This window comes from Psammomys obesus, unplaced genomic scaffold, assembly GCF_907164565.1.
Source record: "Psammomys obesus unplaced genomic scaffold, mPsaObe1.curated_primary_1811, whole genome shotgun sequence".
NCBI lineage: Eukaryota > Metazoa > Chordata > Mammalia > Rodentia > Muridae > Psammomys > Psammomys obesus.
In genome coordinates, this window is record NW_026596088.1 from 11122779 (window position 1) to 11150641 (window position 27863).

General features: G+C 49.7%; 1 protein-coding gene across 8 annotated transcripts in view; it reads left to right on the forward strand.

Moving 5' to 3' along the window:
- Positions 1-27863, forward strand: part of Plekha7 (pleckstrin homology domain containing A7) — a 189307-nt gene that overhangs the window by 146289 nt on the left and 15155 nt on the right. For 3 of the 8 annotated variants that reach the window (XM_055627342.1, XM_055627343.1, XM_055627344.1), the window contains exons 8-19: positions 1432-1896; positions 7901-8423; positions 8749-8835; positions 9366-9485; positions 11644-11697; positions 18375-18455; positions 21570-21638; positions 21802-21882; positions 22867-23016; positions 23511-23612; positions 25394-25502; positions 25648-25874. In XM_055627342.1, coding sequence (XP_055483317.1) covers positions 1432-1896; positions 7901-8423; positions 8749-8835; positions 9366-9485; positions 11644-11697; positions 18375-18455; positions 21570-21638; positions 21802-21882; positions 22867-23016; positions 23511-23612; positions 25394-25502; positions 25648-25874 — 2068 coding nt within the window. The remainder of the gene's footprint in view (positions 1-1431; positions 1897-7900; positions 8424-8748; positions 8836-9365; positions 9486-11643; positions 11698-18374; positions 18456-21569; positions 21639-21801; positions 21883-22866; positions 23017-23510; positions 23613-25393; positions 25503-25647; positions 25875-27863) is intronic. The other 5 variants (XM_055627349.1, XM_055627347.1, XM_055627348.1 and 2 more) reach the window with 3 other exon arrangements.

Below are 27863 nucleotides of genomic sequence, written 5' to 3' on the forward strand. Positions count from 1 at the left end.
GTGGACCCAAAGTGGGGAAGGGTGAGTCCAAATGAGGGCAGAAATGTTGTCAGGCAGACAGTGGACAGGATAGGCAGGGGAGGGAAATGAGACACATACCAGGTGCGGTGCTATCGGGTGTAAAGGAAGAGGATCAAGAGTTCAAGGCAGTCCGCAGGTACATAGCAAGTTTGAGGCCAGCCCAGACTCCTTAAGACTCTGTTTCAAAAAAAAAAAAAAGGAGGCATAGAGCTGGCAAGATGGCCCAGCAGGTGAAAGCACTCACCACTGTGGCTGACATGGATTTTATCCCCAAGAGCTACACGGTGAAAGGAGAGAAGCGGCTGTTGCACTCTGTGCTCTCACCTCCACACATGCGCCATGACACATGCTGCACACAAACGCACACAAAATAAGTAGGCAAATAAATAAATAATAATAAAAACCCTTTAATCCCAGCGCCTCGGAGGCAGAGGCAGGTAGATCTCTGAGTTCAAGGCCAGCCTGGTCTATAGATGGAGTTAGTTCCAGAACAGCCAAGGCCACAGAGGAACAAACAAACAAAAAGGTAGAGAAGGACAGAGAAACTTTATTCCTGCATAACTTGAGGCTTCTACGGAGAAGTCATTCGAACATTGGCAGTGTTGCGTGTGACTGCCTTGCTGGGTCTGCATGACCACAGTTAGACCTGCACACAAGAAGCAGCCTTGGGTGCTGGGAATTGCATTTTCTTGTCCCCTAGACTAGCTTGAATCTGTACTCATCCCAGAGAGCTGAGGCTCTGGGTGGTCACAGGGCTCTGATCAACAGGGTATAAATAACAGCAGTGTTCTGTTGTATGCTCCCAGATCAGAGTGGAGACAGTCCTGGCTAAGCCATTATGGAAGCTGTGTGTCTGAAGGGCAGGACCTTTTCACCCTGGAGCGTAGCTAGACTGTGCCCCACTCTTCATTTCTCCATCTTTACTGGAGTGATTTCCTCTAACTCCACTGTTCCGTATTGAGTGATGGGGCTACGGATAAACTAGGTTAGGAGGCGTCCCTAGGAGGCCTTCAGTGTGGCAGGCCTTGACAGAAGAGCCCTGCCCAATGTCACAGAGCCTTAGCTCACACCTTTAGCTGTCACCGTTACCTCTTCTCAGAGTTGCCAGGGTTTTGGGTGGGGGTGAGGGCCACAAGTGGAGAGGTGGCAGAAGCTAAAGTGTCCAGCTCTGGGGTGGCAGCTTCAGTGTGGTGATGGTGTGGAGTGCCGCCCTCTTTTACATTGAGGCAGGAGTGTCGAGGGTGGCTTTCTGGAGGAGGCGGTATTTAAGGCAGGTTCCCACAGCAGTAGAAAGGACTGAGCATGGGGTAGGGAGCGGGGTAACCAGAGGTGAGTATGGAGTGTTACCCGGGAGCCTTGGGTGGGTGGGTGGGTGGGGGCTGCGGGCTGGATGTGCTTCTGCTGTTACAGGGACGTGGACAAGGTGGAGCGGCAGGCCATGCCACAAGCCAACCATACTGATGCCTGTCAAGAATGTGGCCACGTGGGACCTGGGCACTCGAGAGAGTGTCCTCATCGAGGCTATGAAGACTCCTTTGGCTTCAGCAGGAGGGAGCAGGAGGAGGAGCGCTTCCGTTCTCAAAAGGACCCACTGGAGGGCAGACGGGACAGGAGCAAGGCCAGGTCCCCGTACTTGACACCTGAGGAGGATGCCATGTTTGTGGATCTACCCGGTGGGCCCCGAGGCCAGCAAGCACAGCCACAGCGGGCTGAGAAGAACGGGGTGCTACCTTATGGCCCAGGAGAACAGAATGGGACCAGTGGGTACCAACGGACTATTCCTCCAAGGGCCAACCTGGAGAAACACAGCCAGAGGAAGACCAACCTGGCCCAGGCAGAGCACTGGACAAAGACTCAGAAGGGGGATGGCAGGAGGTCAGTCATGGTGTTGAGGTACCACTAATGAACATGATAATGGTGGTGGGATTGGGGATTAGCTGCTGTCCTTTCCCCAGCACCTGCTCAGCTAATTAACCTCACTACCTCTATGTGAATATTCTTCACAGCCCTCCAAGGAGGGGTGATAGCTGTAACTTACAGAACAGAGAAACGGGCTTGGAGAAGGGAAGCAGCCTGCCTAGGACATACAAACTGGTGGCAAGGCTGGAGTTTAAAGTTTGGTCTGTGGTCTCTGTCCACCAAGCGGACGCAGTAATGTCCAGCAGTGTCAGTAAATGATTGACTTTATACTGCTGCCCCGTAGACTCTTGAGAACATTGCGACCCAGCTGTCACACACCCCCCCCCCAATGCCTGGAGGAGTCCAGGAAGAGTCCAGGCACTGTGGACACTTGGCCTGTCAGTGGGTACAGGCTCATTTGGAAAAAAAAAAAAAAATTATATGTATGGGTGTTTTGCCTGCATATATATCTGTGTACCAGATATGTGGCCGGTGCCCACAGAAGTCAGAAGAGGGCATTGGTTCCCCTTACACTGGAGTTACAAACAGTGCCATGCTGGGAACCAAACCTGAGTCCTCTGCAGGAGCAGCAAGTGCTCTTAACAGCCAAGCCATCTCTTTAGACCCTTTTCTTTCTTTTTTTTTTTTTTTCCCAGACAGGGCCTCCCTACGTAGCTCTGGTTGGTCTGGAGCTCACTATGTAGACCAGGCTGACCTGGAACTCACAGACCTCTACCTGTCTCTGCCTCCCAAGCGCTGTGGTAAAAGATGTGCACACACACAGAGCCTGAGCTACTTTCAGAGTTTAGGTCTGAAGGCTGTAGACTGTAGGTGCGAAGGGGCCACTTGGCCAGTGATGCCTGGCCAGTGAGAACCTTCCGTGGGAGAAAGAACTTGCCAAAAGTCAGACAACTGAGATTCTAACTTGTTGATGAAATGTCTCCATAAGCCTTTCTGACAGCCCAAAGACCTCCCTTACCTTACCACACACGATGGCCTGGCCTGAAGGAGGTACGGGGGTGGCAGGGAGGGGTGAGAGACAAGTGTCACTGAGGGCTGATGGTGCTGGCGTTGCTCAGGATGTGTGTGAGTGAGGTGGAGCCATGCTTACTTAAAGGGCAGGGGTCATCTGTCTGTAAAGAGTAGTTCACTGGCCTTGGAGGCCACTGCAGAGCCCAGTGATGGAAGCCGATCTTAGTGGGATCAGAAGCGAGTCACGGTGGGTCAGCCCTGAAGTGAGTTCCAGAAGCAGAGTGTAGATAAGAATGCACTTCAGCCCCCAAGGTTGCACCCCAGCTTAAAGGGACTGCATCCAGTAGTCCTTAAAGATTTGTGTGGCTAGACCCCTTGGCACTTGTCTGTAATCACCAGAGGTGGCTGAAAATTCTAGTCCAGTCTGTTACACACACAAACACACACTCATACACACTCACATATATGTCTTATGATAATTTCCTATACTAAATGGCAAAAGGATCTGGCTGCCTAATGAAGGAACTTCCTCCGTTTTCCATTTGAGAATACAGTAAGATGATGCTGACCTCATTGTCACTGGACACAGCACACGGTGGTTTTGGGAGGAAGACTGTTTAGAATGCTTTGGTCCACACTGAGGAACTATTTCTCACTTACCTCTATATTTTGAGTTATACCTATATGGGCATCTCCTATCGTTTGACTCTGTTGGAATGGGGTTAGCAAGAGTCTCACATACCCTTAGAGTTCGAGCATGTTCTGTGAGTGTGTTTTGGAAATTCTATAGCCCTCCCTCTCCACCCACACCCAGTCTTTAAGGTGAAGTGTACTTATAAAATGGTAGGGTGGAGCCAGAGATTAGAAGCCAACTTGAGGGAACACAATAGGAAACGAAAGGCTCGGAATTTTTGCAGCGAACATGAGTGGTCACAGAAGTTAGTCTTATGCTTCCACACGGACTGTATCTGGAACCACTTTCTCAGGATATCCAGTTTAAGTTTTCTGTTCTTAGAGCCACAGGTTCCTGATGGCCGACTGCATAAGGCCAGGTTGGACACATATCTTTTGTCAGAGGAGAGCAGGAGAGCACACACCTGCTCATGGGACCTGTCATGGCCTTCTCTCCATCAGCCAGTTAATTATTATAGTTGGGCTGCAGGAGCCAGTGGCCACCATTATACTAGTATCTGAGGTCCCCCCCAGATGGGGAACACATGGACTGTGGATGGGCCCAGGATTTGGGGCACTGCCTGGGAATGGAAGCAGGGGTGTTAAAAGTGGGGGTTGGGGGCTGGGAGAGGCTGGGGGGTGCCTGGCTATGCTGTGCATAGGATATAGAAATAGACAGAAGGAGCTTGGCGGGACATACTTTGCATACTTCAAGTTTTGCTTCAGGCAGAATGAACAATGGCTTCAAAGCCCTGGCCTTTCGGGGGAAGCTCCATTCCTGGTTTCTGCTCCAGCCACCATCTCTGAAGATTTGGGGGCTGCAGCACTTCAGACACAGGCTTTGGGAAAATGAAAAATCTATGCCACCTAGCGGCAAGAAGGCACATTTGCATGCTGGACAGGTTTTGGGTGAAGAGATCTTAAAAATTACCTCAGCTGAATGAAAAGAAACTGTTAAAGGGAAGCTACCATATCTGATGGCACCTATTTCTAGTCTTCACAGCAGTCTAGTCAGAGGGTCTTATTGTCCACCTTGTACAGGAAGGGAAGGGAGACTTGGACAGAAAAGACAGACCTGAGCTCAGATAGTTACAAGTGATTTAATAAGCCATTAAAATAGCATTTTTCAACCTCAGTGGCCTGTTTAAACAGGGTGAATGCACTCTGCCCAGAAGTGATTATTCATAGGTCTAGTGGGGCCAAGGAGTCTACATTTTAAAACTATATTTTAGATAGGGTCTTGATCCCAGACTGGCTTCTAGTCTGTTTATACTGTGCTGGGATTTGAACCCAGGGCTTTGTGCATGCTAGGCAGTAACTCTTAGCAACTGAACTCTATCCCTAGCCCTGTGTTTAAGACTTTTTAAAGATTTATTTTATTTTATGTGTATGACTGTTCTGCCTGTATGTGTTCCGTGTGTGTTCCTGCCGTCTGCAGAAGTCAGAAAAGAGAGAGAGTTCCTGGAACTCTATCCTGGAGTTACAGTGGTTGTGAGCCGCCATGTGGGTGTGAGAATTGAACCCAGGTCCTTTGCAAGAGCAGCCAGTGCTGAGGCATCTCTTTAGCTTTTACTTTTAGCCAAAAGTAATAAATATGGGACTAGAGAGATGGCAGTTGGCCAGAGCATTTCCTGTGCAGGCGCAAGAACCCGAGTTTAGGTCTCCAGCACCCACATAAAAGCCAGGTATTTTACCCGTGCCAGGCAGCCCCAGGGGCAGGGGGCAGGCTCATGGGTCTAGATGCTCACTGGCCGGCTAGCTTAGTCAGAACACGAAGTTCTAGGCCAGTGAGAGACACTGTCTCAAGGGAACAAGTATCCTGTTAGAGCAGGATACTTGATGGCCTTCTCTGGCCTACACACACACATGACATGGGTATGCACATTCCAACACATTTGTACACACACGCATACATATACATCTGAAAAGGTAATAATTACATATTGATGGAGTAGATGGGACATTTTGGCATATGCATACATTGTGAAGTTGTTGAAACAAGCTAATTAATACTCATCACCTCACCCACACGCCCTTTTTGTGTGCAACTGTGGTGAGAGTAACCAGCCTCTCCTGTGGGCAGCTTTGAGGTATATATTATTACTAACTGTGGTCACCATGCTGTACAGTGAGGCTCTGATACCCGCCCACTCGGTCCAGCTGAAACCTTGCACGTGCTGACCAACATCTCCTTCCTCTTTATTTCTGCCATGTCCAGGTCTGTATCCCACATAGAAGTGAGAATGTTCAAGTGGGTTCAAGTCAGGATTTGAATTTAGGCTTTTGTAAACTCGGAGCCTGTTCTCTATACAATACCACACTACCTTGCAGATTAGACTAAAAAGACAACAAAAAATGAATGTGTATGTGTGTATGGGGGGGGGGAGCAGGCACATTTGCAGATATGGGTGTCGGCAATGCACACACAGCAGTCAGAAGACAATTTTTGAGAGTCGGTTCTCCTGCCACTGTGGGTTCTGTGGATTTACTTTGGATTATCAGGCCTGTTTGGCAAGCACTTTTAGCTACTAAGCCATCTCACCGGCCATAAACTTTAACAACTTTTTAAATTTATGTTATGAATATTTTGCCGGCATGTATGTCTGTGCATCACCATGCCCGGTGATGCCCACTTGCATGCCCGGTACTCATGGAAGTCAGAGGAGAGAGTTAGATCTCCTAGAACTAGACTTACAGCTAGATCTGAGCCATTTGTGGCTGCTGCGAATTGAACCCGGATCCTCTGGAAAAGCAGCAAACAGTCTCACTGCTGAGCCATCTCTCCAACCCTAGACTTTTTTTTTAGACAAGGTTTCCTGTATCCTTGGATGGCCTAGAACCTACTATGTAGCTGAGGATGACCTTGAACTTCTGTTCCTCTCCTACCTCTACCTCCCTATTGTTGGGATTATAGGTCGTGTTTGCCACCACACCTCACTTGGGTTTTAATCTGTTAAAAAAAAAAAAATCCATATTCTGTCCCTTGCTGATTTTTTTTTCTTCTGTCTCAGGAAATAGAATAACTGGTGGTAGGGCCTTTTAGTCATGTCTGCTTCTTGACAGGCTGGTTGTTGCATTAGGACTGTCTTAGGCCATGGAATGTGAGACAGATTTCTGTTCTTTAAGACTGTTCAGCTTGGCTGGGGAACAGATGTCACAGAAATATGAAAAGTCATATCAGCTCAGGACCTTGGAAAAGTTGCACCCTGAAACAACAGGCTAAATGCAGGCACACTGCAGGCTGTGGCCCCGTGAGAGAAATGTGGGCCATTGTCCTGGAGAATGAGCAAGATCTGGATAAATAGAGCTTGGGGAGCATGAATATAGAGAGAAGAAGTGAAGTGTAATGAAGACCAGAAGGAACAGATGCTGGTGAAGAGCTCTCAGCCATGGAGGATGCGTTTTCCCTTACTGACCTCATTAGTTCTCAGAATCCCTGGATGAGGCAGCAATACTACCTCACATACAGGTAGGGAAACTTGAGGCTCAGAGCCATCAGTAAGCCTCCCATGGTCACATAACCAGTGTATGATAGAGTTCAGATTCAAATCCAGGCAGGTTGTACCCTACTTTTGCTTTTTGCACAGTGAGAAGTTACTGAAGTGGGGTGCTCCCTGGTGGACAACAAATGCGGGGTGCTCGTGGGGCTGGGCAGTGAGGGTGTTCTTCCATCACTTGCACTACGGGCCACTGACCCTGGGCCACTCACCTGCCCTAGCCTGGTCTCAGCCCTGGAAGGAGCACCAAGAAAACAGCAGCACCTCAGGGTAGGCTGTAGTCAGAAGTTAGAAAGCCGTGAGTACCAGGCCAAGGATTTAAAGGGAGCTGAGGAGGCTTTGGGCACACTGGAGTGATCAGATTAGGTGGTCAAGTACAAGAATCACATTAGGAGGCTCTCAGGGTTGTCTGGAGGAGGGAAAGAACCTGTCTGGGTTAGAAGGGTAGTAAAAAAAAAAAAAATGCCCCCTCCCCCCATTCCAGCCATTTTCTTTGTGAGGTTCGAGGGTTGGTGCTAGGCTCTCAGGCAGAAGGGGGACCCCTCACCCTCAGAGAACTGGGAGGCCATCCCAGACCCACCCCCTTCGCTTGTCATTGGCAGCTGGTAAGAGGAGAGGCAATTTAATCACACCCCACCAGGAGTGATGGGCAGGAGATCCCCATGGTGCTCCTGGCTGAGAAAACTGCCTCTTGGGGCTTCTGCAGTGAGAAGCCCTGGGTGTCTGGTTCAGTCACTCTTTGGGGGTCCTCATAGTCCCCCCCCAGCAAGATGACCTTGTGGGCTTCCTTAGCTGTGCTGCCTTTTATGATGGCCTGACCTGCTATCTCTGTTTCTCAGCTTGCCCTTAGATCAGACCCTTCCTCGTCAGGGTACCAGCCAGCCCCTGTCCTTCCCGGAACACTACCAGACCCTTCCCAAGAACACTAGACATCCTTCTGGGAGCTCTTCGCCCCCTCCCCGGAACCTGCCCAGCGATTACAAGTACGCACAGGACCGAGCCAGCCACCTGAAGATGTCCAGTGAGGAGCGCCGGGCACACAGAGATGGCACTGTATGGCAGCTGTATGAGTGGCAACAGAGGCAGCAGTTCCGCCATGGCAGCCCCACAGCACCCATAGGAGCTGGCTCTCCAGAGTTCACCGAGCAGGGCCGCAGCCGGAGCCTGCTGGAGGTGCCCCGCTCCATCTCTGTGCCTCCATCTCCTTCCGACATTCCTCCTCCGGGGCCTCCGAGGCCCTTCCCACCCCGGCGGCCACATACACCAGCAGAAAGGGTAACAGTGAAGCCACTCGACCAGAGGAGGAGTGTGGACATCTCTCTGGGGGGGTCTCCCAGGAAGGCCCGGGGCCATGCAATCAAGGTGAGGCCTGGGAACTTGTGCTGGGTGGCTGGGGTCCGGCATTGAGAGATAAGGTCACTCAGTAGATTCCTGACAGCCTACAAGGCCGGTAAAGGTGTTGGTGTTCAGTCAGTTCGCTTGTCTATCATGACCCAGCTGAGGTTTAACTCTCCAGGGACCTTTCAATTTGCTGTGCTTTACCCAGTGAGGAAGGTGGTGTGTCCATTTTGGAGACCAGGCTCCTACAGCTCAGATAGGTAGATGGGCACCTGGTAGGCGGGCTGGGCAGTGAGTGGCTGAGGTCTCCTTGCCTGGTCTCAGTCTGGCTTCTCCTCTCCTGTTACAGAACTCCTCTCATGTGGACCGGCGTTCCATGCCTTCCATGGGCTACATGACCCACACGGTCAGCGCTCCCAGCTTACATGGAAAATCGGTAGGCAGCCCTTCCCTTCCCTCTCCAGATGATTGACACGCTGTAGCATACAAAACCCTATCCCGCAGTATTTCGTCCGTCAGAGCCAAGCAATTCCAGCCCAAGGGAAGCTTTCAACCCCGTGTTGGTGGTGAGGAGACAGGTCCAGTGGCCCCCTTAGGGTCTGTAGCAAGCCTTCCAAAGGTTGAGGAAAGTGGAGTGGACTGCTGGGCTGGTCCTCTCTTTCGATTTTGCCAGAAGTATATTCCAGCTACCTGCTCTCTCCTTTAGCACCTCTCCTTTCTTCCCTGGCCTTCACTGTGATTGGTTAACGCTCCCTTCAAAGCACTCAGCCTTCCGGGTGAAGCTGAGCTGGTGGCTTCCGAGAGAACAGCTTCTTGTGCCCTAGACTGGCGGTGCCTTTATTTGCCCTAGTGACAGAGCCAGTGCCTTGTCACATCAGTGTTGTCCTGGCACGGGGTGAAGAGTGTAATTGCAGCGGTGTGTCGTGCGGTGGCTGACTCCCTCCCGGTGTGTCTACACGCCCGCAGCTAGAAGACCTCTCGCTGCTGCTCACCCAGCTGCAGCGGCACCAGTCCAAGCTGGCCAGTGTGCGAAATTTCGCCGTGGGCCAGTTACTACACCACTACTTGACCTTTCCTGCCTGCCAGGTCAGCGCCGGTGGGCCCTCCTGGGCCCAGGCAGGGATGGCCTGCCGTCCATGTTCCCCCATGCCGCGCTCTGGTTCCGCTCTGGTTCGTCCTGCTGGCTGGCTCTCTCCCTCTTCCCTTGCCTGTTTGCTTCTGGGTGCTCTAGCCAGTGACTGTGAGCAGTGGCGGAGTGCCTCCCCGCTGGTGCAGCAGAGGAGCTGCATGGGGTGGGACGGACCTGAACCTCGCTTCTTGGGCTGTGCAGAGTGATTGGCAGGCTGGTGTGTGGTCGTCTTGTCTAAGAGCTGTGCCCTGTCGGCCTTGTCACTCGTTGAAAACACATGTGGGTCAGCCTGGAGGGAAATGTAGGGCACCCCCGCTTGCAGACCAGCCTTCAACTCGTCCCGTTTAGCCTTGTGGGAACCTGCATAGGTTAGGTGGGGTGGAGTTATCCTCATGGGACAAAGAGGATCCTGAATGTCTCACCAAGAGCTTGTAGGCTGAAGGCAGAGTCCCAGTTCTACTGGGACTAGAATTTTAACTAGTATCAGGGCCTTGGGCTTGGTACCAGGCTTCCTGAGACTGCCCAGGGAGTTACTCTCATGGGCTCCTGGAGCAGCTAAAGGAGCCTGCAAACTTCAGCCGCAGTGGTTCAGCCACATAAGCCTGGTCCCTCCATACAGCACAGAGCCAGGCAGAGGACAGATTGGGGTGCTGGGATTGTCACCTTCCTTCCCTGACCCCTTTCGCACGACCTGAAGGGCTTAGGAAATGTAATTAGAAAATTATATAAAAGAGGACATATAAGTATAAAAGAGGACATGTTAGAAACAAAGTTGTGAGACTGAGTAGATGGTCAGTGGTTAAAGAGTTTGCCCTGAAAGGATCTGAAACCCTGTAAAGGTGGAGCGGATGTGGCTGTCCTCCTGGGAGTCCAGCCCCAGAGCAAGCTGGCTATTAAGACCAGCTGTGTCAGTGAGCTCCGGGCGATTGAGAGACCCAACCTCGTAAGTAAAGTGGAATAGCAATGGATTGCTCACACAGATGTATGTGCCCCACACGCGCAAAAACATGCATGCACACATGCATGCCACACACAGACACACACCAAAAAAGGGAGGGGGTAGTCATAGTCATGAATTTGATTTTAAGTAACATTCTTCAGCTGTCTTTTCTCCTGTTCATCCGCCTCATCTGCTCTTCTGACCTAACCATCTTGTTCAAAATGTGGAGGGACATTGACTTGGGGAAAGTGGCTTGGGAAAGGAGGCAGTATAGCAAAAGAAGTAAGCCTTTGCAAGCCATAGCATCCCTTAAAGACAGGGCTTCCATGCTTAAAGCTCTGTGAACTTCTCATGTGTGTGTGTAGGGAGCTATCCATCTCCCCTTCCCTGGCTTGCTCAGCTGCCCTCGGTCCACTAAGAACACGGTGTACAGACCATTCTGAAGGTCTTGCAACTCGTCTACCCCAGTTAGCTTCTGTGGTCTGCCAAACGGCAGTATGACTTGTGGGAGCCTTGTTCTCAATAATTACACTGAAGAGCTTGATAGACCATGGGAGACACCACAGACAGTCGGGACTCCTACACTAGCTCCAGATATGGCTGCTTTTTTTGACTTCTTACTGAGCAAAAAGCACAAAGTTTCCAGAAAACTGTCAGCAGCTGCTACTTATCATCCTGGAGCCTAAAGTCATCTGGGACCTAATTCCTCACCCAGGTCATCTCTCTTTGCCTTTTCCATCATCCATCCACATCACTTGGGGTCTTGTTACATCATGCATGTGAGACAGCCCAGTCCAGAGGTCTGATGCTAAGAGCTGGAGCAGTAGTGTCAATGGGATCCTAGCTTTGAGTGTGGCAAGTGCTTTTCCAGGCAGAGCTCCTGGCTCTGCCTCAAGATTCCAGCGTCTTCCTCATCTGCTCTTCTGCCCGAACCATCTTGTTAGGTCCTCCCCATCAAATCACAATGAATGCAGAGATAAGCTGGCTTTCCCCACAGTGACCCACAAGCTCTGCCAAGCTGACAGAGGCTTCTGTGCTTCCTTCGTGGCCTGCAGTGTTGGTCTGCCGTGGTCCTGTGTCTCCAGAGTTGCATAATGTGAATGACCTTGTTTCGGAGACCCCAAAATCCTAGTGCTTATAACTGTTTTGTTTTTTTCTCTCTGCTTCCTTGGAAGGCTGATGATACCTACCTCCAGCTGAAGAAGGACCTGGAGTACCTGGATCTAAAGGTGGGTGGTAGGGCTGGAGAGATTGCTTAATGGTTGCACAGGACCCAGGTTCAGGCCCAGCACCCACCTCAGGCAGTTCACTGCCACCTATTACTCCGTTCTAGAGCATCTGATTCCCTTAGACCTCCACAGGGACTCCCATGCACCCGGGGCACATAACCTCACACGCACACACTCCTCCTAAATAAAGGTAATAAACCTTTGAAGGTGAGTGGCATCAGGATACCACCTTCCGTAGACACGAATCTTTCCGAAAGTGTTACTTCCTGGAGTCCAGCCCTACTGCTCCAGACCCTAAGTGAAAACTCTTATCTGAATCAGGAGAACTTGACTGCTGTGGTCTGACTCCTGTAGAGTTCCTTGTGAGCCCTGTTGTGGGGCTTAGAGATTCAGGGTCATGATTTTGATTTCTTCCTTCCCTTGGTTAGAGCCAGAGGTTCCTGGGGAATAGCCGTTGGCTTTGTCAGAGCCTCTGCTGCTGGTAGGAGTATGTTTGGGTCATAGGGAGTGGCTGGTGTGTATTTTCTGCCACAAATGGCTTGGTGGGTCCTTTGGGTTTGTTGATGAGGGAGCAAGTTACACACAGAGTCATAGGTCTTTGGGGCCTAGCCCTAGGCCTAGCCTGTCCCTTTAGAGCTGAGCACCAGGCGTCTGTAGGTACTTAAAGCTCAAGTTCTTTCTCGGTCTTCACAACAGATGAAAGGGCCCAAAGAAAGCTGCTGCTGACTTGTCACAACCCTGCAGGCTCCCTCTGGGGACAGCCAGCTGCATGCTGGAGGTGTGAAAGACTGTAGGACCCAGGGAGGGAGGAGGGCTGTCTTATCTATACTACACTGTGGACCTGGCTGGAGACATTTCTGATGCAGGGATCTTCTCCCAGCCCCTTCGGGCTCAGTGGTACATACTAGGATCAAAGGTGGCAGGCGGGGGTTTCCCCATGCCGACAGCTCACCAAGGCCTTTGGTGAGCCTCCTAGGTCACTTATGCATCTGTTAAGCACTTGCTGTATGCCCAGCTCTGCAGTAGACAAGGACAGATGCAAAAGAAAAACTGAGGCCCTAGTCTTAAATTTTCAGATAGTGTGGATTAGGGAAAGAAAATATCCCCAAATGATAGTACATACGTTGACCATACAAAGACCTATTTGGCTCACTTCTGAGCTGGAGTCATGAGAATTCCTCTGGGCCATGAAAAAGGCTTCTGAGGGAGTGGGGAGCATGTGAACAGAGCTTTGAGGGAATCATGGCTCAGAGGAGTTGTGATGAAGTAGGTAGGGACAGGACCAGAGTAAGTCAATCAGAGCCAGAGTGCAGTCAGTGTGAGATCAGAGCTGTGGAGCGAGGTGGAAACAAACTGCATTGACTCCTGTTCTGTCAAGGCCTTGGAAGGGAGACATTAAAGGAGGGGAAACTGAGGCACAAGGCTTCAGAGCAAGAGTTCCTGTTTGCCCTGACTCCAACAGAAGCTAAGCAGTGATGGCCCATGTAGTGTGTTTTACCTTATCACATTAGCCTGCACAGTAGCCGTATAAGGGAGGTAAGGCCTTTCTCAAGGCCACACTGGAGACAGCCATTTGAGTGCAGCACTTACTCTAAAGCTCACATTCACGTCGCTGTGCGCCTTATAACATCTCATTTGTGCTGCTGTGGTCCCAAAGGCATTGAACTTTTTGGGGAGCCTAGCTTGGGTTAGGATGGCAGGAAATGGATTTGATGGGCTGGCGGCAAGCTGCATTGTAGGGCTGCTTTCTTAGCTGGGAGCTGTGTCACCCGAGGAGGCACTCTGGATGCTGACATTGTCATGAGAACAGCTGGGCTGAAAGCCAGATTCTCATTACTAAGCTCTTCTCAGGGAACTAGTCCCCAGATAAACCTCTCCTGCGGTGGGAGAGGCTTGGCTCTCCAGCTGCCCATGTGAGGAGAAAAGACAGGCTATGTGCGGAGTGTTGATCCAAAAAGCCAGGGGGTTACCGTGGCTTCCATCAGAGGTCAGGGACCTACCTGCTCTGCCATGCACAGACCCAGCTGGATAGAGGATTCTTAGAGGAGAGGCCCACTGCAGGATCCGGAACCCAGGGTTGAGGGCTGGCCTGCAGATGGTTATGTTTACAGACGTTCAAGACCTTCTAAGTGCAAAAGTGTTACTCCAGTTTCCAGCCCCAGAGGGTTAAACCCATGTCACTGCTCTGCCTACCTTGAGATGCTGATGTCCCTTCACCGTTGAACTCAGTTCCCTTCTTCCCCAGCATCTCTGCAGAACAAGGGAGGGTTTCCATAGTGGTAAGTGTGCCCATGAGAAGATTCGCTGCACAGCTGCAGTGCAGGGACAGGGAGTTAGGGACGGTTTGGGAGGAGTAGAGACAGGCTATAAAGCTCTGGTGTGTCGCAGTGTGTTTTCTGTGGCTCTAAGGAGGGTTAAGCTATAGGCAGACAGTAGAAATGCTCTTCTGAAAGGCCTTTCTCTATGGTGGTGAATGTCCTCTCACAAGGTCATGTGGATTGGAACTCCAAGACCTATTGGTCCGTGGATCCTATGACTTGCTGGGCAGAATGTCCTTGAAATGAGGGGGATGTACTTCAGGTAGAGACAGCACAAGAAGAGGTTTACACATCTAGGAAAGTGGATGCACTTGGGTGAGCCCTGGAGACCACCCTGGGCATGGGAGACAAGCTGTGCCCCTCTAGGATCAACTTTCTCTCTCTGTGGTGCTGTGGATTGAACCTCCAGCCTCATGCATGGTAGGGCAAGCACACTACCACTGAGCCATATTCAACTATGTCACCAAATTTCTTTTTACTTTTTGTTTGAAGACAAGGTCTTACTATTAATAAATTCCCAGGCTAGCATTGAATTCCCTTTGTAGCCCAGGCTGGCTTTAATCTTGCACCAGCCCCTCAGGCAGCCCCTGTGCCACCACCAAGGACTAGTTGGTGTGTGTGTGTGTTTTGCTAGGAGTGTAAACAGGCATTCTACTACTGCTATGTCCACAGCCCTATAATGAGCTTCTCTAGAGAATATTCCCCAGGACAATCTGATCTGCTGATCCCCCACTCTGCTGTGTTGACTTAGGTTCTTTCATGTTCTTGCCTCAAGAGCCAAGGGCCCAGAGCCTATCCAGGGCCTCTGGTCAGCTGACACTCAGTTTCCAGAGTTTGAGTGGTGATTTCTCCCTAGCACCTTGCACAAGTTTTCCTTCCTCGGGTGACTAGCGCTGCAGTGGGCGATGAAGAGCAAACACCTCCAAGCAGACGCTCCTCGCCAGTGTGTTTTGGGTAATGCTTGCTTCTCTGCTTTCTCTTGGTGATGCCAGGGTAGAAAGGACTGAGCAGTGAGGAAGCTTCTATTCTGCAGTGTCTGCACTTGGCTCACCTGTGCTTTTTAGTTCTTGCAGTAACTCTGAGTAATAGGAGTAACTCTCCCTAGCCTGTTAACCAAGAACCCATGTCTTAGACAGGGTGAGGGGTTTCTGCACAGTTCCATGGCTGGAACTGACTTCAGCACTGAGTTTGTCGCTTTTGGGCTATTTCCATCATGGCAATTCTGCTCCCCTGAACCTGCACTCTATTGACTGGCTTAAAAGAGTGGCTGTGATGGGGTTGCTGTTGTCCATGGCATTTTAAATAATTACTGTTTTAGATAGAGTCTCACTGAGTTGCCCAGGCTGATCTCAAATACCTGGGCTCAAGTGACACTCCTGGACTGTGTGCCTAAGCTTCTGGCTTAGTTATTTTTGTGCAGCTGTGAAGTGCATTCAGGTGAGGTTGAACAGCGTATCTTTGGCTGCTTGGGTGCTGTCTTTGTAGATACAGAAGGCTGCATTCAATCCCAGGGGGTCTCTTGTCTCTGAGGAGCGTGCCATTGTTGGCTTCACATCTGTAGCACTGTGGGCTCTGACATTTTGAGCCTGAGATCAGGGCTTGTCCATTTCCAAAGTCAGCTTCTGGGTCAGTATTTTGGGTTGTTATCTGGGGCGTAAGCTATTTCTGGAACACCTAGGAACTTGATTTTAAAAATATAGATCTGAGGCAGGTATGACGATACACACCTGTGGTCCCAGCTTCTTGGGGTCACTGAGAGAGGAGGATCATTTGAGCCTATAAATTAGAGGCCAGCCCATAGAGCATAATGACTTCCTCCCTTTAATTTTTTTTTTTCTTTTAAGCTGGGCATGGTGGCTCATGCCTTGGGTCCCAGCACTGAGAGGCAAAAGTGGATGAATCTCTGTGGGCTTGAGACTAGCCTGGACTACATAGTGAGTTCTGGGACAACCACCAAAGCTTCCCAGAGAAACTCCATCTTAAAAGAACAGACAAACTTCAAAGCCTGGCATGCTACATGCCTTTAGACCTAGCACTCAGTAAGGCAGAGGCAGAAGGATTGCTTCAAGTTCAAAGCCAACCTGGACTATATAGTTCCAGGCCAGCCAAGGATGCATATGCCCTGACTCAAAAATAAAATTCAGATGCAGGGTTTGTAGGTAAAGGAACTTGCTACCAAGCCTCATGATCTGAATTTGATCCCCAGAACCCATGTAGTAGAAGCAGAGAACCAAGTCTGCAAGTTGACCTCTGACCTCTACACATGCTCTATAGGATGTTCACACAGAGAAATAAGTAAATATGTTTTGTTTTGTTTTGTTTTGTTTTGTTTTTTTAAGGCAAATCTGGAGGTCTCAGCTGGGTGTGGTGGTGTTTGCCTTTAATTCCAGAAGTGTAGGAGGCAGAGGCAGGAGGATTGCTATGAGTTCGAGGCCAACCTGGTCTACAAAGTGAGTCCAGGACAACCAAGGCTACACAGAGAAACGCTGTCTCAAAAAAAAAAAAAAAAAAAAAAATTGGAGGTCTCTACTGAGTTAGTGCTCTTGTGCCCAGAATCCTGGGTTCAAGTCAAGCTCTGGCGTGACTCTTATGCACTAAAATTTTGAGGTTTGCCATTCAGGAACAGAGATTACTAACCCCAGCCCTGAACTAAACCACTGGGGAACTTTTAAAATGCTTGTTTCAGTCAGGGTTTTTATTGCCCTTATAAAGGAAAACATTTCACTGGGGCTGGCTTACAGTTTAGATGTGTAGTCCATCATCGTCAAGGCAGGAAACACGGCAGGCAGACATGGTGCTGGAAAAGGGCTGAGAGTTCTATACCTTGAAGTGAAGGCAGCAACTGGGCATGACTTGAACATCTGAGTCCTCAAAGCCTGGCCCCCTTTCTCCAACACGGCTGCACCTCCGACTAGTCTTTTAATTCAAATCTCCACAATGTCTATCAATACTTGAGTCCTAGGCTTAGAGACTCTGGCTTAATAATATATTCAAGCACTACTCTTTAAGAATCAGAGCAGTAAAGTGATAGATGGATGGAAGGAAGGAAGGAAGGAAGGAAGGAAGGAAGGAAGGAAGGAAGGAAGGAAGGAAGGAAGGAAGGGAAAGCAATCAGATCAAACAACAACTCCTTGGGTGTTTTTAAAATACAGCAAGGGTTGAGAAATACTGCCTCGACGCGGTTGTTCTGTACATTTTTGTTTTTGTTTTGAGAACAGGTCTCACCTATCCCAGGTTGTTCTTGGATGCTCAGCGGGCTTGGACTTGTATCTTCCTCTGTCCCCTGACTGGAGTTGTAGGAACATCTGTGTCCAGTTTGTGTGGCACAGACAGAGCCCAGGGCTTTGTGAATACTAGACAAGCACTGAACCAGCTGAGGTACACCTCCCTTGGAAGTTCTAGTTCTCAGGTGTGGTTCCCAGCCGGCCACAGCAGCATCACCTGGGAATCTGTTAGGAACACAACAGACCTGCTCCACAAGAACCTCTGGGTAGAGCCTGGGCTGTCCAGGTGATTCTGCATGCTGAAGTTGGAGAGCCAGAATAGAAATCCTGATGCCAAGCCAGCTGTAAAACACATGTCTAGTATCCATGAGGCCCTGGGTTCCATTTCCAACCCTGTAATAAAAAATAAAACTTCTGTTGGCCTGGGATCTAGCCACCTGGAGGGTAGAGGCAGTGTTTTCCTCTTTTCTTTGCATTTCTTTAATGTGTCTATGTGCATGTGGAGGTGTGTACATTATGTTAGGGCATCAGTATGGAGGTCGGAAGACAACCTTCAGGAGCTGGTTCTCTCCTTCCACCATTGGGGTGGGGTCCTGGGGATTAAGCTCAGGTCCTCAGGCTCGGTGGCAGCCTGCCGACTATTTCCAACACAAACTGTAAGCGTTTGGGACCATCGGTTAGGCCTGAACATTTAGCTGCACCACCAGTGTGGAGGTGAAGTCTGAGGACTTTCTGTAGGAAGTAATTGTTAGAAATGAGGTGAATGCATGGCGTCACTCTAAACCAAGCATCCAGGCGCTCCAGAAGGTGGTAAAGGGGGCAGGAAGAAGCAGATCTCTTCTGTCAGACGTCCCCTCACCTTCAGCAGCAGAACCAGGAGAGAAGGAAGTGAGCCAAGAAGTGGCCCTTGTGCACAGTCAGCCCACACAGCCCCCAAAGCAAGCAAAGCTGATTAGGCTTGTTCTTTAGAGGCAGTCCCTGGCTGGAAGGTCCCATCACTGAGGCTCGTCTTGACTGTCTGCACACCTCATCTTTGAGGTCCCCCTTCGCCAGCCCCCAGACTCTGGCTGCTTCAAGTGTTGTTGGATGTCTCACCTGTTACGTTTTGTTGTATTTGCCTTTCTGTTTGGAACAGATTAAAAATAATGAACCTTTGATCAACGTGCTTTACAAAGTGCTGAAGAAGTCAGCACGGGGTTGTCGGCCCGGGAGAAGCGTAAGATGATCGGATCCGTGTCTTCAGGCGGGGCCATTCCATTGCTTCTGGCTCAGAGCCAGCACCATCACTTGCTTAAGCAGTTGCTCTCCTGACCGCCCCACGCTTCCTGCAAGTCATTTCGGTTGATTTTTTTTTAACCCAAAGCTCTCTTCAGCATTGTGGCCAATGCATTGGGCTGAGCCGCTCATCTGTGGTGTCCTGTGACTCCATCTTTTGTGTTGCAGAGGGTTGGGGAGCTTGCCTGGCTTGCCACCAGCTTGTGTTGTGTCTCCATCCTCACTTGTCTGCCTCCACATAGACAGGACCGAGCATGAGTTTCTTGGGAGGGAATAGCAGTTCCTAACCACTTTAGAGAAGCTTTAGACCCCACTGCCTCTGCCTTTCCTGAGGCAGGATGCTGACATGCAGGTCCCAGTCTGGAACTGGACAGCCACCCTGTGTCTCCTTTGCAATGTAGCCAGCTCTCAGAGCCTTCCGAAGGAGGCCACAGACTGGGGGGCAGGTGTTGTTAAGCCCTGATGTAGTAGAGGAGAAGTGGGAGGGCCCAGGAGCCCTGAGACTCTTCTCATGTAGAGATTCTTAAGATGAATGAGGACCTGAAACTTTTGAGTTTTCTGGTGACAGATACTGGGGGCATTTGATGATGTTTAAAGTGGATAAACATACTGTTACCCCAGAGCACAAATTTAAAAGGGGAAACTTAGCTGCCATATACTACCTGTGGTTGTAACTGTTCATCAGAGCATCCTTTCTCAAGAACAGAGCTAAGCTGAAGGACCTCTGAGCTGTGTAAGGCTTTTAGGAAGCAGGTGCCCCGTGGTCTGTGACCTTTACTCCATGTGAGGCCAAACCAAGGCAGTGTGATTTTGACATGCTCATGAACTCACTCAGCTAACATTCTCCAGATCTTCTCCACGTGCTGAGTCCTGGCTAGGCTTCAAGGAGAGAGAGAAAATACATCTTAGTCTCCATGTGACCTCTAATGTGGTTAATATGTCTGTGGAGGAGAACTGAGTGATCATCACTGTAATCTGACACTCTAAGCACCACAGCAGTGACAGGCACCCTGTGTGAGAAGGACACCCTGAAGGGCACCAGACCCACTCAAAAGGAAGAAAGGCAAGCACTTTGAATCCTATAAACCGTACATTAAAGAGGACAAGAGAGGCCTATTTCTTAGAAAAGAGGGAACACAGATATCCCGAGAGAGAAGAAACAAAAGCTTGGATCCAGAGTCACTGAGGACAGCAGCGAAGGGCACCCTTCGGAGGGATGCCACCAGAAAGCCTAATTTAGATTTCTCTTTCTCGAAATGCCTTTGTGTGTAGACACCTCATTTCTCTCCTGATGGTGCTAAATAAATGAGGCGTTGCTCAGTTAGATTCTCTGCCTTATTTAAGCATCAGAGACATCTTAAAAAGCTTCAGGGGAAAAGGGGGAAGAGTTTGCTGGGGGAAATCCCCAGAGTGCACCTCAATTTGAAAGTGATTTCTAGCTGATTAATGAGCCAAGGCCAGCTTCTTCAGAAAAGAGACCTACTCACAGCCCTCCCCTTGGACTGCCATAGGGCTCTGTGTATATACAAGTTCTAACTGTGTATATACAAATTTGTACACATGCTGTGCCACAGACCCCAAGAAATGCTTGCTGAGCGCCTTCCCTTACTTTAGGCCCCATATCCAGGCTTTACCACAAAACAAATAAGGCTAGGGTCCCTACCTTCTCCTGTGTGGCCCAACAGAATCAGCCCTGAGCTTAAAGCAAGAAGTCATCTGATGAGGGCAGAGAGAGGGCTCGGCAGTTAAAAGCACTGCCTCTTCTTCCAGAAGACCTGGGTTCCATTCCCAACACCCACATAGCAACCCTAAAGTGCCTATAACTCCAATTACACGAGATCCAACACCCTCTTCTGGCCTCCATCAGTACGTAGACCCATGCATATTGTAAATAGACACACATGCAGGCAAAACACCCAAACATATCAAATGAATGTATTTTTTTTAAGTCATTTGATAATGGCCTGGACTTACTGAGGTAGGGTGTTGGACAGTTGGGCACGTGGATATGGTTACTCTGAATGGAATGACTGCCAACATATTTTGGCTTCTGATTCATACTGGCAAACTTCTTGGGCTTTCCAGATGAAGTGGGGAGAAAAACAGGCTATCCGTCCAGCAACTGTCTCTGTCCATCCTGGGGCCCTCCGTCTATCACATACACACTACCTGCCTCTGCAATGGTTACCCTGTCCTCCATGTCCACTGGTCAGAACTGCAAAACACAACAGAGATAGGATCTCTGACTTGAGATGCCTTAAATCTGACTTTGTCTTGGCCATGAGAGCCCATGTCTTAATAGCCTATGGCAGGAAGGTGCCTGGGTAAATGTAAGCATGGGATAGAGAGTTGGAATCAGTTTCTTGGGCCTCAGTCAGCAGGAAGGCAGCAAGCTGCCTGCTTAGAGTTGCCTGAGGATGTGAAATGCGACATTCCACTGTCTTGGAAATGTGGGTGACCTTTGTTCATTGCTTTGTTGAGATGGAGGTAGGTTGTAGCTCACACGAGTACAGCCGAACCTGGTGTCCGGGTGTGAATTTCAAAACGCTGGCAGGAACTGAGCTGGGTCCCTTTCTCCCTTTGGTTGGATCTTTTAGTAATGTAGGGTGAGAAATGCTGCCCTTGTCCATGGGGTACGGGGATTCTCGGAGATCTGAAACAAACAGGCTGGGCAGCCGCTGGTAGACCTGTGTTTGTTCCTGGGTGTAGCAGCAGGCCTCTCTCACGAATGGCAAACCTCCAGAGACTCACAGAAATGTGCCATGCTCATGTGGGGCAAGAGCATGTAACTTGATGGCCCTGTAATTGAGTACCTGCATTTGCTTCATTTCGAGAAATTCAATAGTTCTACTAGGATCATGAAAAGGTTGCAGTTTTCCCATAAAATGCAGTAGGCATTAAAACAGTGTAAGCAGTGCTCAAGTTTTTGCCCATCTCGTGCCATGAGCCTCCCGCCTTTGCTGATACTTCCACATCCATCCACCATAGGACTGACCTACCTTCCTGGTTTTTGGCTCCACACACCAAGTTAATCATTCAATTGTTCACCTCCCAGATGACAGGTCGAGATCTTCTTAAGGATCGAAGTCTGAAGCCAATGAAGATCGCTGAAAGTGACATTGATGTGAGTTACCAATGACAGGCTGGCTTCTCAGCCACCTGGACCTGGGCAGCTTCCTGAAGGGTTTGCATGGTTGTCTGGCCAGAGGCTTTCTGCTCTTATTCCTGAGGCCATGCCTTGTTCTCGGTCCCTCCCCCAGTCCTCTCCAACTCATTCTTGCTTGTAGGTCAAGCTGAGTATCTTCTGTGAACAAGACAGGGTCCTCCAGGACTTGGAAGACAAGATCCGAGCTCTCAAGGAGAATAAAGTATGCATCATTTCCCCATAGTCTCTTGGGATGGGTGAGGGGCATGGAGTCATTCTTGTCTTTGCTCACACCATATTTGCGGACTTGTGTCAGCATTATTCAGTTCGTCATTAGAGGTGTAACTCAGGTTATAGAGTGTTTGCCTAATGTGCCTGAAGCCCCTGCTCCCATCTCACAGCCCATAAACCAGGTGCAGCTAGCACACACCTGTAACCCTAGCACTTGGAAGATAGACTCGAGGGGGAAGTCAGAATTTTAAGGTCATCCTTGGCTATACAGTGCTTGGTCCTGATTCATATTTATTTTTTTTTGTCTGTATGTATGTATTAGTTTACCCAGTCTTTTTTTGTCTGAGGGTTCCTCAGAGACTTTTGTCTGAACTTCCCCTCCTTTTAGGGAGAACAGTCTGCTTGGTTCAGGTATCCCCTCATTGTGTGCTGGCTCAGCCTGGGAGAGGTGCTTCACTGTTGGCTCTGATAGCTTGACACATGAAGCCCAGAGGTGTGCCTTAGTGAGAGTGGCTCTCCTCATCCTGGGCAAAGCCTTTCTCTTCCTCAGGTTCCTTTCCTCAGGGATCTGAACCATGAAAGCAGCAAGTCTAGATGGGAAGGCAGGGGTGAGCTGGGGTCACAGTGACCATCTCAGAATGGCTTTTTTTCTTTTAGTATTCTAATAAGATATGTTCTCAGTGTTGAAGATGTGTGACATGCCTTTTCTTTTTTTCACAAGAGCTTGCAAAGCTCTTCTGTCCGTTTGTCCATTTGTTTCCATGTAATCTATAAGGAAGCAGAAGGTTTTGCATCCACCTTGTAGATAAGGAGACTGAGGCACAGCTTTATTGAGAGTGTCCTCACGGGCCAGCCTGAGCCACTGTCTAAGGCCCCATGTCTGCTCCAGCTCATCTCTGGCCTCTTTGGCCTCAGTTGTTTGGTTCCTCTGGGTTTAGCCCTCCCATCCTTTTGCTCTTGGCCCTTTCTGGCACAGGACCAGCTGGAGTCCGTGCTAGAGGTGCTACATAGGCAGACAGAGCAATACCAGGACCAGCCACAGCACCTGGAAAAGATCACTTGCCAGCAGAGGCTCCTGCAGGAGGACCTTGTCCACATCCGTGCAGAGCTCTGCAGAGAGTCCACGGTACGTAGAGGGTCAGGAGGTGACCGACTTCCCCTGGGGTCTGGCCATGGCTGTATTCCCATCTCCCCTGCTGTTGAGTTGAAGGCCAGGGGTGACAACTTGTCACCGTCTCCTGGTGGCGCCCCTTCCAGGGGTAGATATCTGACTAGAGCCACTCTTTATCTTTCCATCAGGATAGCTGAGGGAGGCCCAGTTTCTTGGAGATGTCTTTGGGCTGTATTCTAGTCTGTGCACAGTGCATTCTGAGATGTCAGAATTTCTACTGTTGGCAGATGTCATTCTAATATGGTGCTGACCTTTCCACCAGGGCAAGGAGGGACACCATCTTGGGGTGGGGGAATGGACGGCACAGGTAGCCAGGGTCACCTGCTGCCATCTCCTTTCCACCAAGCTGCCTAAGCCTTCCCCTTTCCCCTCTGCCTAGTGGGCAGCAAGTGGGTTCTTGACTCTGGGAGGGGGCATCTGAGGACCAGAAGTGTTTTCTTGGCCAATAGGAGATGGAAAACGCCTGGAATGAGTACCTGAAGTTGGAGAGGGACGTGGAACAGCTAAAGCAGACCCTGCAGGAGCAACACAGAAGAGCCTTTTTCTTCCAGGTGACCGAGAAAAGGGGTGGTTACCTCCCTCAGCTCCATCACTAGCCTTACAGGGCTGTGAACTCTGCAAAGCAGCCACCCCAAGCTCTTCCTTGGCAGAAGCCTCTTTGCTGTCAACGCCTGGCTCTTGGCATAGGGACAGAGCTGGCCCATTGAAAGGGCAGAGCCAAGAGGAACCCAGTTCGCTGCCCATACTCACCTAGAGTGTACAATCCAGGGCAAGTTTCTCCTGTGTTCTCTAGACAGTGACAGGAAGTCTAGACTTTGTCTTGCTTCTGGTAGTCACTCCTTGGCCTGAGGAGAGAATATGAATTCAGTCCCTGGATTCTCTGCTCATTTGCACTTCTGGGGGAAGGGCTAGGTGATCCCCATCTCTGTGGCCCCTGGCCGATTTGGAAAAGGTGACTTTAGCTTAAAAGTCAGGACATTCCAGCTGCCCTGTGCTCTCCTATTGTGGTAAGCATCAGGCTTCTACCCCACCCTCAAAATGGTTAAGATGGAAAATGGCCTGCTTCTCAACTCCACTTCAGAGCTGTCTCTTCTGGAGCTCTGGCAGATTCAGCAACTGTTCCTGGAGGCGTCTTGTACACGGGTGCTATGCTTTGCCACTTGGGGAGCTGGACTTGCTAAATGATGATGGAGTTCTGATCCGGGTTCCTCTTCAGATTGCTTAGTGAATGTGTGAACTCTGGGTGTCCCCCTAACCCTAGGAAACTGAGGACTTCTTTGGGGAGTTTTGTTTTCTTTCCCATGGTCCTACTGTCCCTCACTCACTCAAAGGTGGTTCTGGGAGACCAGTCAAGTACAATGTGGACACTCTTGCCTCTGGCTCAGGAATAACCTTAGAAACTCGCTAGAATATGCTCCCCCCAACTCCAATTCCTTCATTGGAAACAACATTCCGCAGTACTTAGCTTGAACGTACTAAGAGACCACCATTGTTAAACTATTCACAACAGGGGCTGGAGAGATGGCTCAGAGGGTAAGAGCGCTAGCTGTTCTCACAAAGGTCCTGAGTTCAATTCCCAGCAACCACATGGTGGTTCATAACCATCTATCATGAGATCTGGTGCCCTCTTCTGGTGTGTAGGCATACATGCAGGCAGAATACTGTGTAACTTAAAAAAAAAAAAAAAAATTCCCAACAGTCATGTCCAGTTTTCACTGAGGTATATCTGTAGCCCATGAATTTTTGAGACAGGGCTCACTATATAACCGAGGCTAGCCTTGAACTTGAAATGCTAAACTTAGCTTTTGTTTTGTTTTAAGCTAGGCCAGGCTGGCCTCCAGGTATGTAGGCCAGGACTGCCTCTGCCTCCTGAGTGCTGGGTATGTGCCACCACAGCAGGCATCCCAACTGGTTTTAAGAGTGTTCTTGTTAAGACCATTTACATGCTATGCAGCCATATTCCAGAATTTTCCATCTTGTGAGACTGAACATCTGTTCTCTTCCCCTTCCCCCCTCTGGTCCTGGCTCCCCCTGTTCTCTTTCCAGACTCTGTGAGATTGACTAGGAGCTGAGTCCTGTGCTGTTCAAGGCAGTCTATTTTTAAGTTAGGTAAAGTAGGCCAGTTGAGCTAGTGAACACTGCTCCCAGCATTCTTCACTGATCTGCCTCCCAAGCAGACTTTGAGTGGGCTTGACACCAGCTCTGGCAGGTTTCCAAAGGTTGTGCCATCCCTATGGTGAGGAACTCTGACTAAAGACGTGTGACAAATCCTCAGAAGAAAATTTTGATGAGGAGCCAAGAAGATCCTGAACCAGCGCCCTGTCTTCCCCAGGAGAAATCACAGATACAGAAGGACCTGTGGAGGATTGAAGATGTCATGGCAGGCCTGAGTGCGAATAAAGAGAACTACAGAGTCCTGGTGGGATCTGTCAAAAATCCAGGTTAGACAGCCAACCAGCTTCCTGATGGAGGGACAAGGGGATTGGGGGAGGGGGGATAGGTGACAGAGAGGCTGAGTCTCCATGGTCATATTTCAAACAGGGTCTTGATTCCACCCTCCTGTTTTTTTTCTGTCCACACCCTCAGACAGGAAAACGGTGCCTTTGTTCCCTCACACATCCGTGCCTTCACTCTCTCCAACTGAAAGCAAGCCAGCCCTGCAGCCCAGCCCTCCCACCAGCCCTGTTCGGACACCTCTGGAGGTCCGGCTCTTCCCACAGCTGCAGACCTACGTGCCATACCGACCTCACCCACCCCAGCTGAGGAAAGTGATGTCTCCTCTTCAGTCACCAACCAAGGCAAAGCCTCAGGTGGTAAGCGGTGGCAGCTAGAAGCTGAGGGCATGCTGACTTCCTGCAGGGGTATGAACACAAGCCTGGTCACCATGACTCCACCCAAATATAGTGAGTTTATTGGGCTTCCTTACAGCAGTGGTGACCTACAGCAATGTGAGTGACCCCTAATACCTGCATCGTTATGGAGTCCACCCCAGCACGGGTAATGACTCATAAAAGCTGCATTGGCAGAGTCGCTGTTTTCACTCCATCTTGAGATCTCCTTCCCGGAGGCCGATGTGAGGAACAGGCCAGAGCAGCAGCCTTGCCGGACAGGAGGCTGGTGTGCAGCAGGGTGCCTGGGAGCCAGGGCACTGGCATTCCAGTCCTCGGTTTTTCACTGGGTCCTTGAGTAACTCCATCATCTCTCTGAGCTACCTCAGTTTCCTCTTGAGCAGATGATGGAACCTGGGTCTTCTGGAAAAGTATTCAGGTTGTAACTCTTGATGGCCTCAGTTTTACTATGGTTGTTTGCTTGTTTTTAGACAGTCATATTTGTGTCCTGAGGCTGGAGAGATGACTCAGTTAAGAGCACTGAGTGCTCCTGCAGAAGACCCCAGTTCGATTCTCAGCACTCATACAGCAGCTAACACTGACTATAACTCCAGTTCTAGGGGATATGATGCCCTTTTCTCTCCTCTGTGGGCACTAAGAACATACATTGTACACAGGCATATATATATAGGCAAACACCCATAAACATAAAATAAAAATAAATACCGAATTGTTTTTGTGTTTTAAGATAGGGTTTCTCTATGTAGCCTTGGCTGTCCTGGACTGGCTTTGTGGACCAGGCTGGCCTTGAACTCAGAGTCACCTGCCTCTGCCTCCTGAGTGCTGGGATTAGAGGTGTGCGCCACTGCATGACCCCCACCATCACCAGCTTTAAAAAAAAATGGGGCTGGAGAGATGGCTCAGTAATTGAGAACACTTGCTGCTCTTCCAGAGGATTAAAGTTTGGTTCCTAGCACCGACATCCGGTGGTTCACAACCGTCTGTTAACTCCAGCTCCAGGAGATCTGAAGCCTCTGGCTTCCTAGGGTGTTTACACTCAACATGCACCTACATACAATGTAAAATTTGTATTAAAATATCCATTATGAAAAAGGACATTAAAGTGTGTCAGTGAATAATAATCAGAGCACCATCCCTGATATGCCTACGCTCAGACCAATAAGCAAGCGTGGCAACCTTATAAGAAGGCCTTCAGCCACGTGATTCCCTTGCCCATTTCTCCCCTTGACTCCCTGTGTTTGCATCCCTCAGCACTTGAGTTATGCCAGGACAGAACACAGCTATTCTGTGTCTTCAGCACTATGTGCTTCACTGGTCCTGTTGCATGCAGGAACCCTGCACTGTTGCTTGGCTTGTTTCTTTAATTTACCATCATTTTAAAAACCAGAAATGGTCTCAGTGTGGTGGCACACACCTTTAATCCTGGCAGAAGCGGGGTGGATCTCTGAGTTCCAGGGAAGCCACGGATGCACAGAGAAACCCCATCTCAAAAAAAAAAAAAAAAAAAAAAAAAAAAAAAAAAGGATATAATAATAACCAGTAATGGGTCATTTCAAAGAACACAGACACAAAAGTGACAAAGAAAGTGGCTAAGAAAATGTCCTCCTCCAACTCTGCCTCTGGCCACTTCAGTCACAGGCAATTGATATTTGGAGCTTATCTTTCAGGAGAGCTTTCTAGACCATTGTGATTCTGATGTCTTGTCAGGGTTGGAAATTGCTGAGTCTAGGGAGACCATGCCTAGGCAGGTAGCTAACCCTCCGCCATCAGTGAAGTGTGTTGCTTTCCAAGTCTGCTGATAGGGGACCAGCAAGATGCTCCCTGACAAGCCTAACCTGAGTTAGATCCCCCAAGACCCACATGGTAGAAGGGGAGAATAGATTCCCACGTGTTGCCTTTGACCTGCCTTTGCACACAATGGCATGCGTGTGCCCACACACATGTCCACACAGA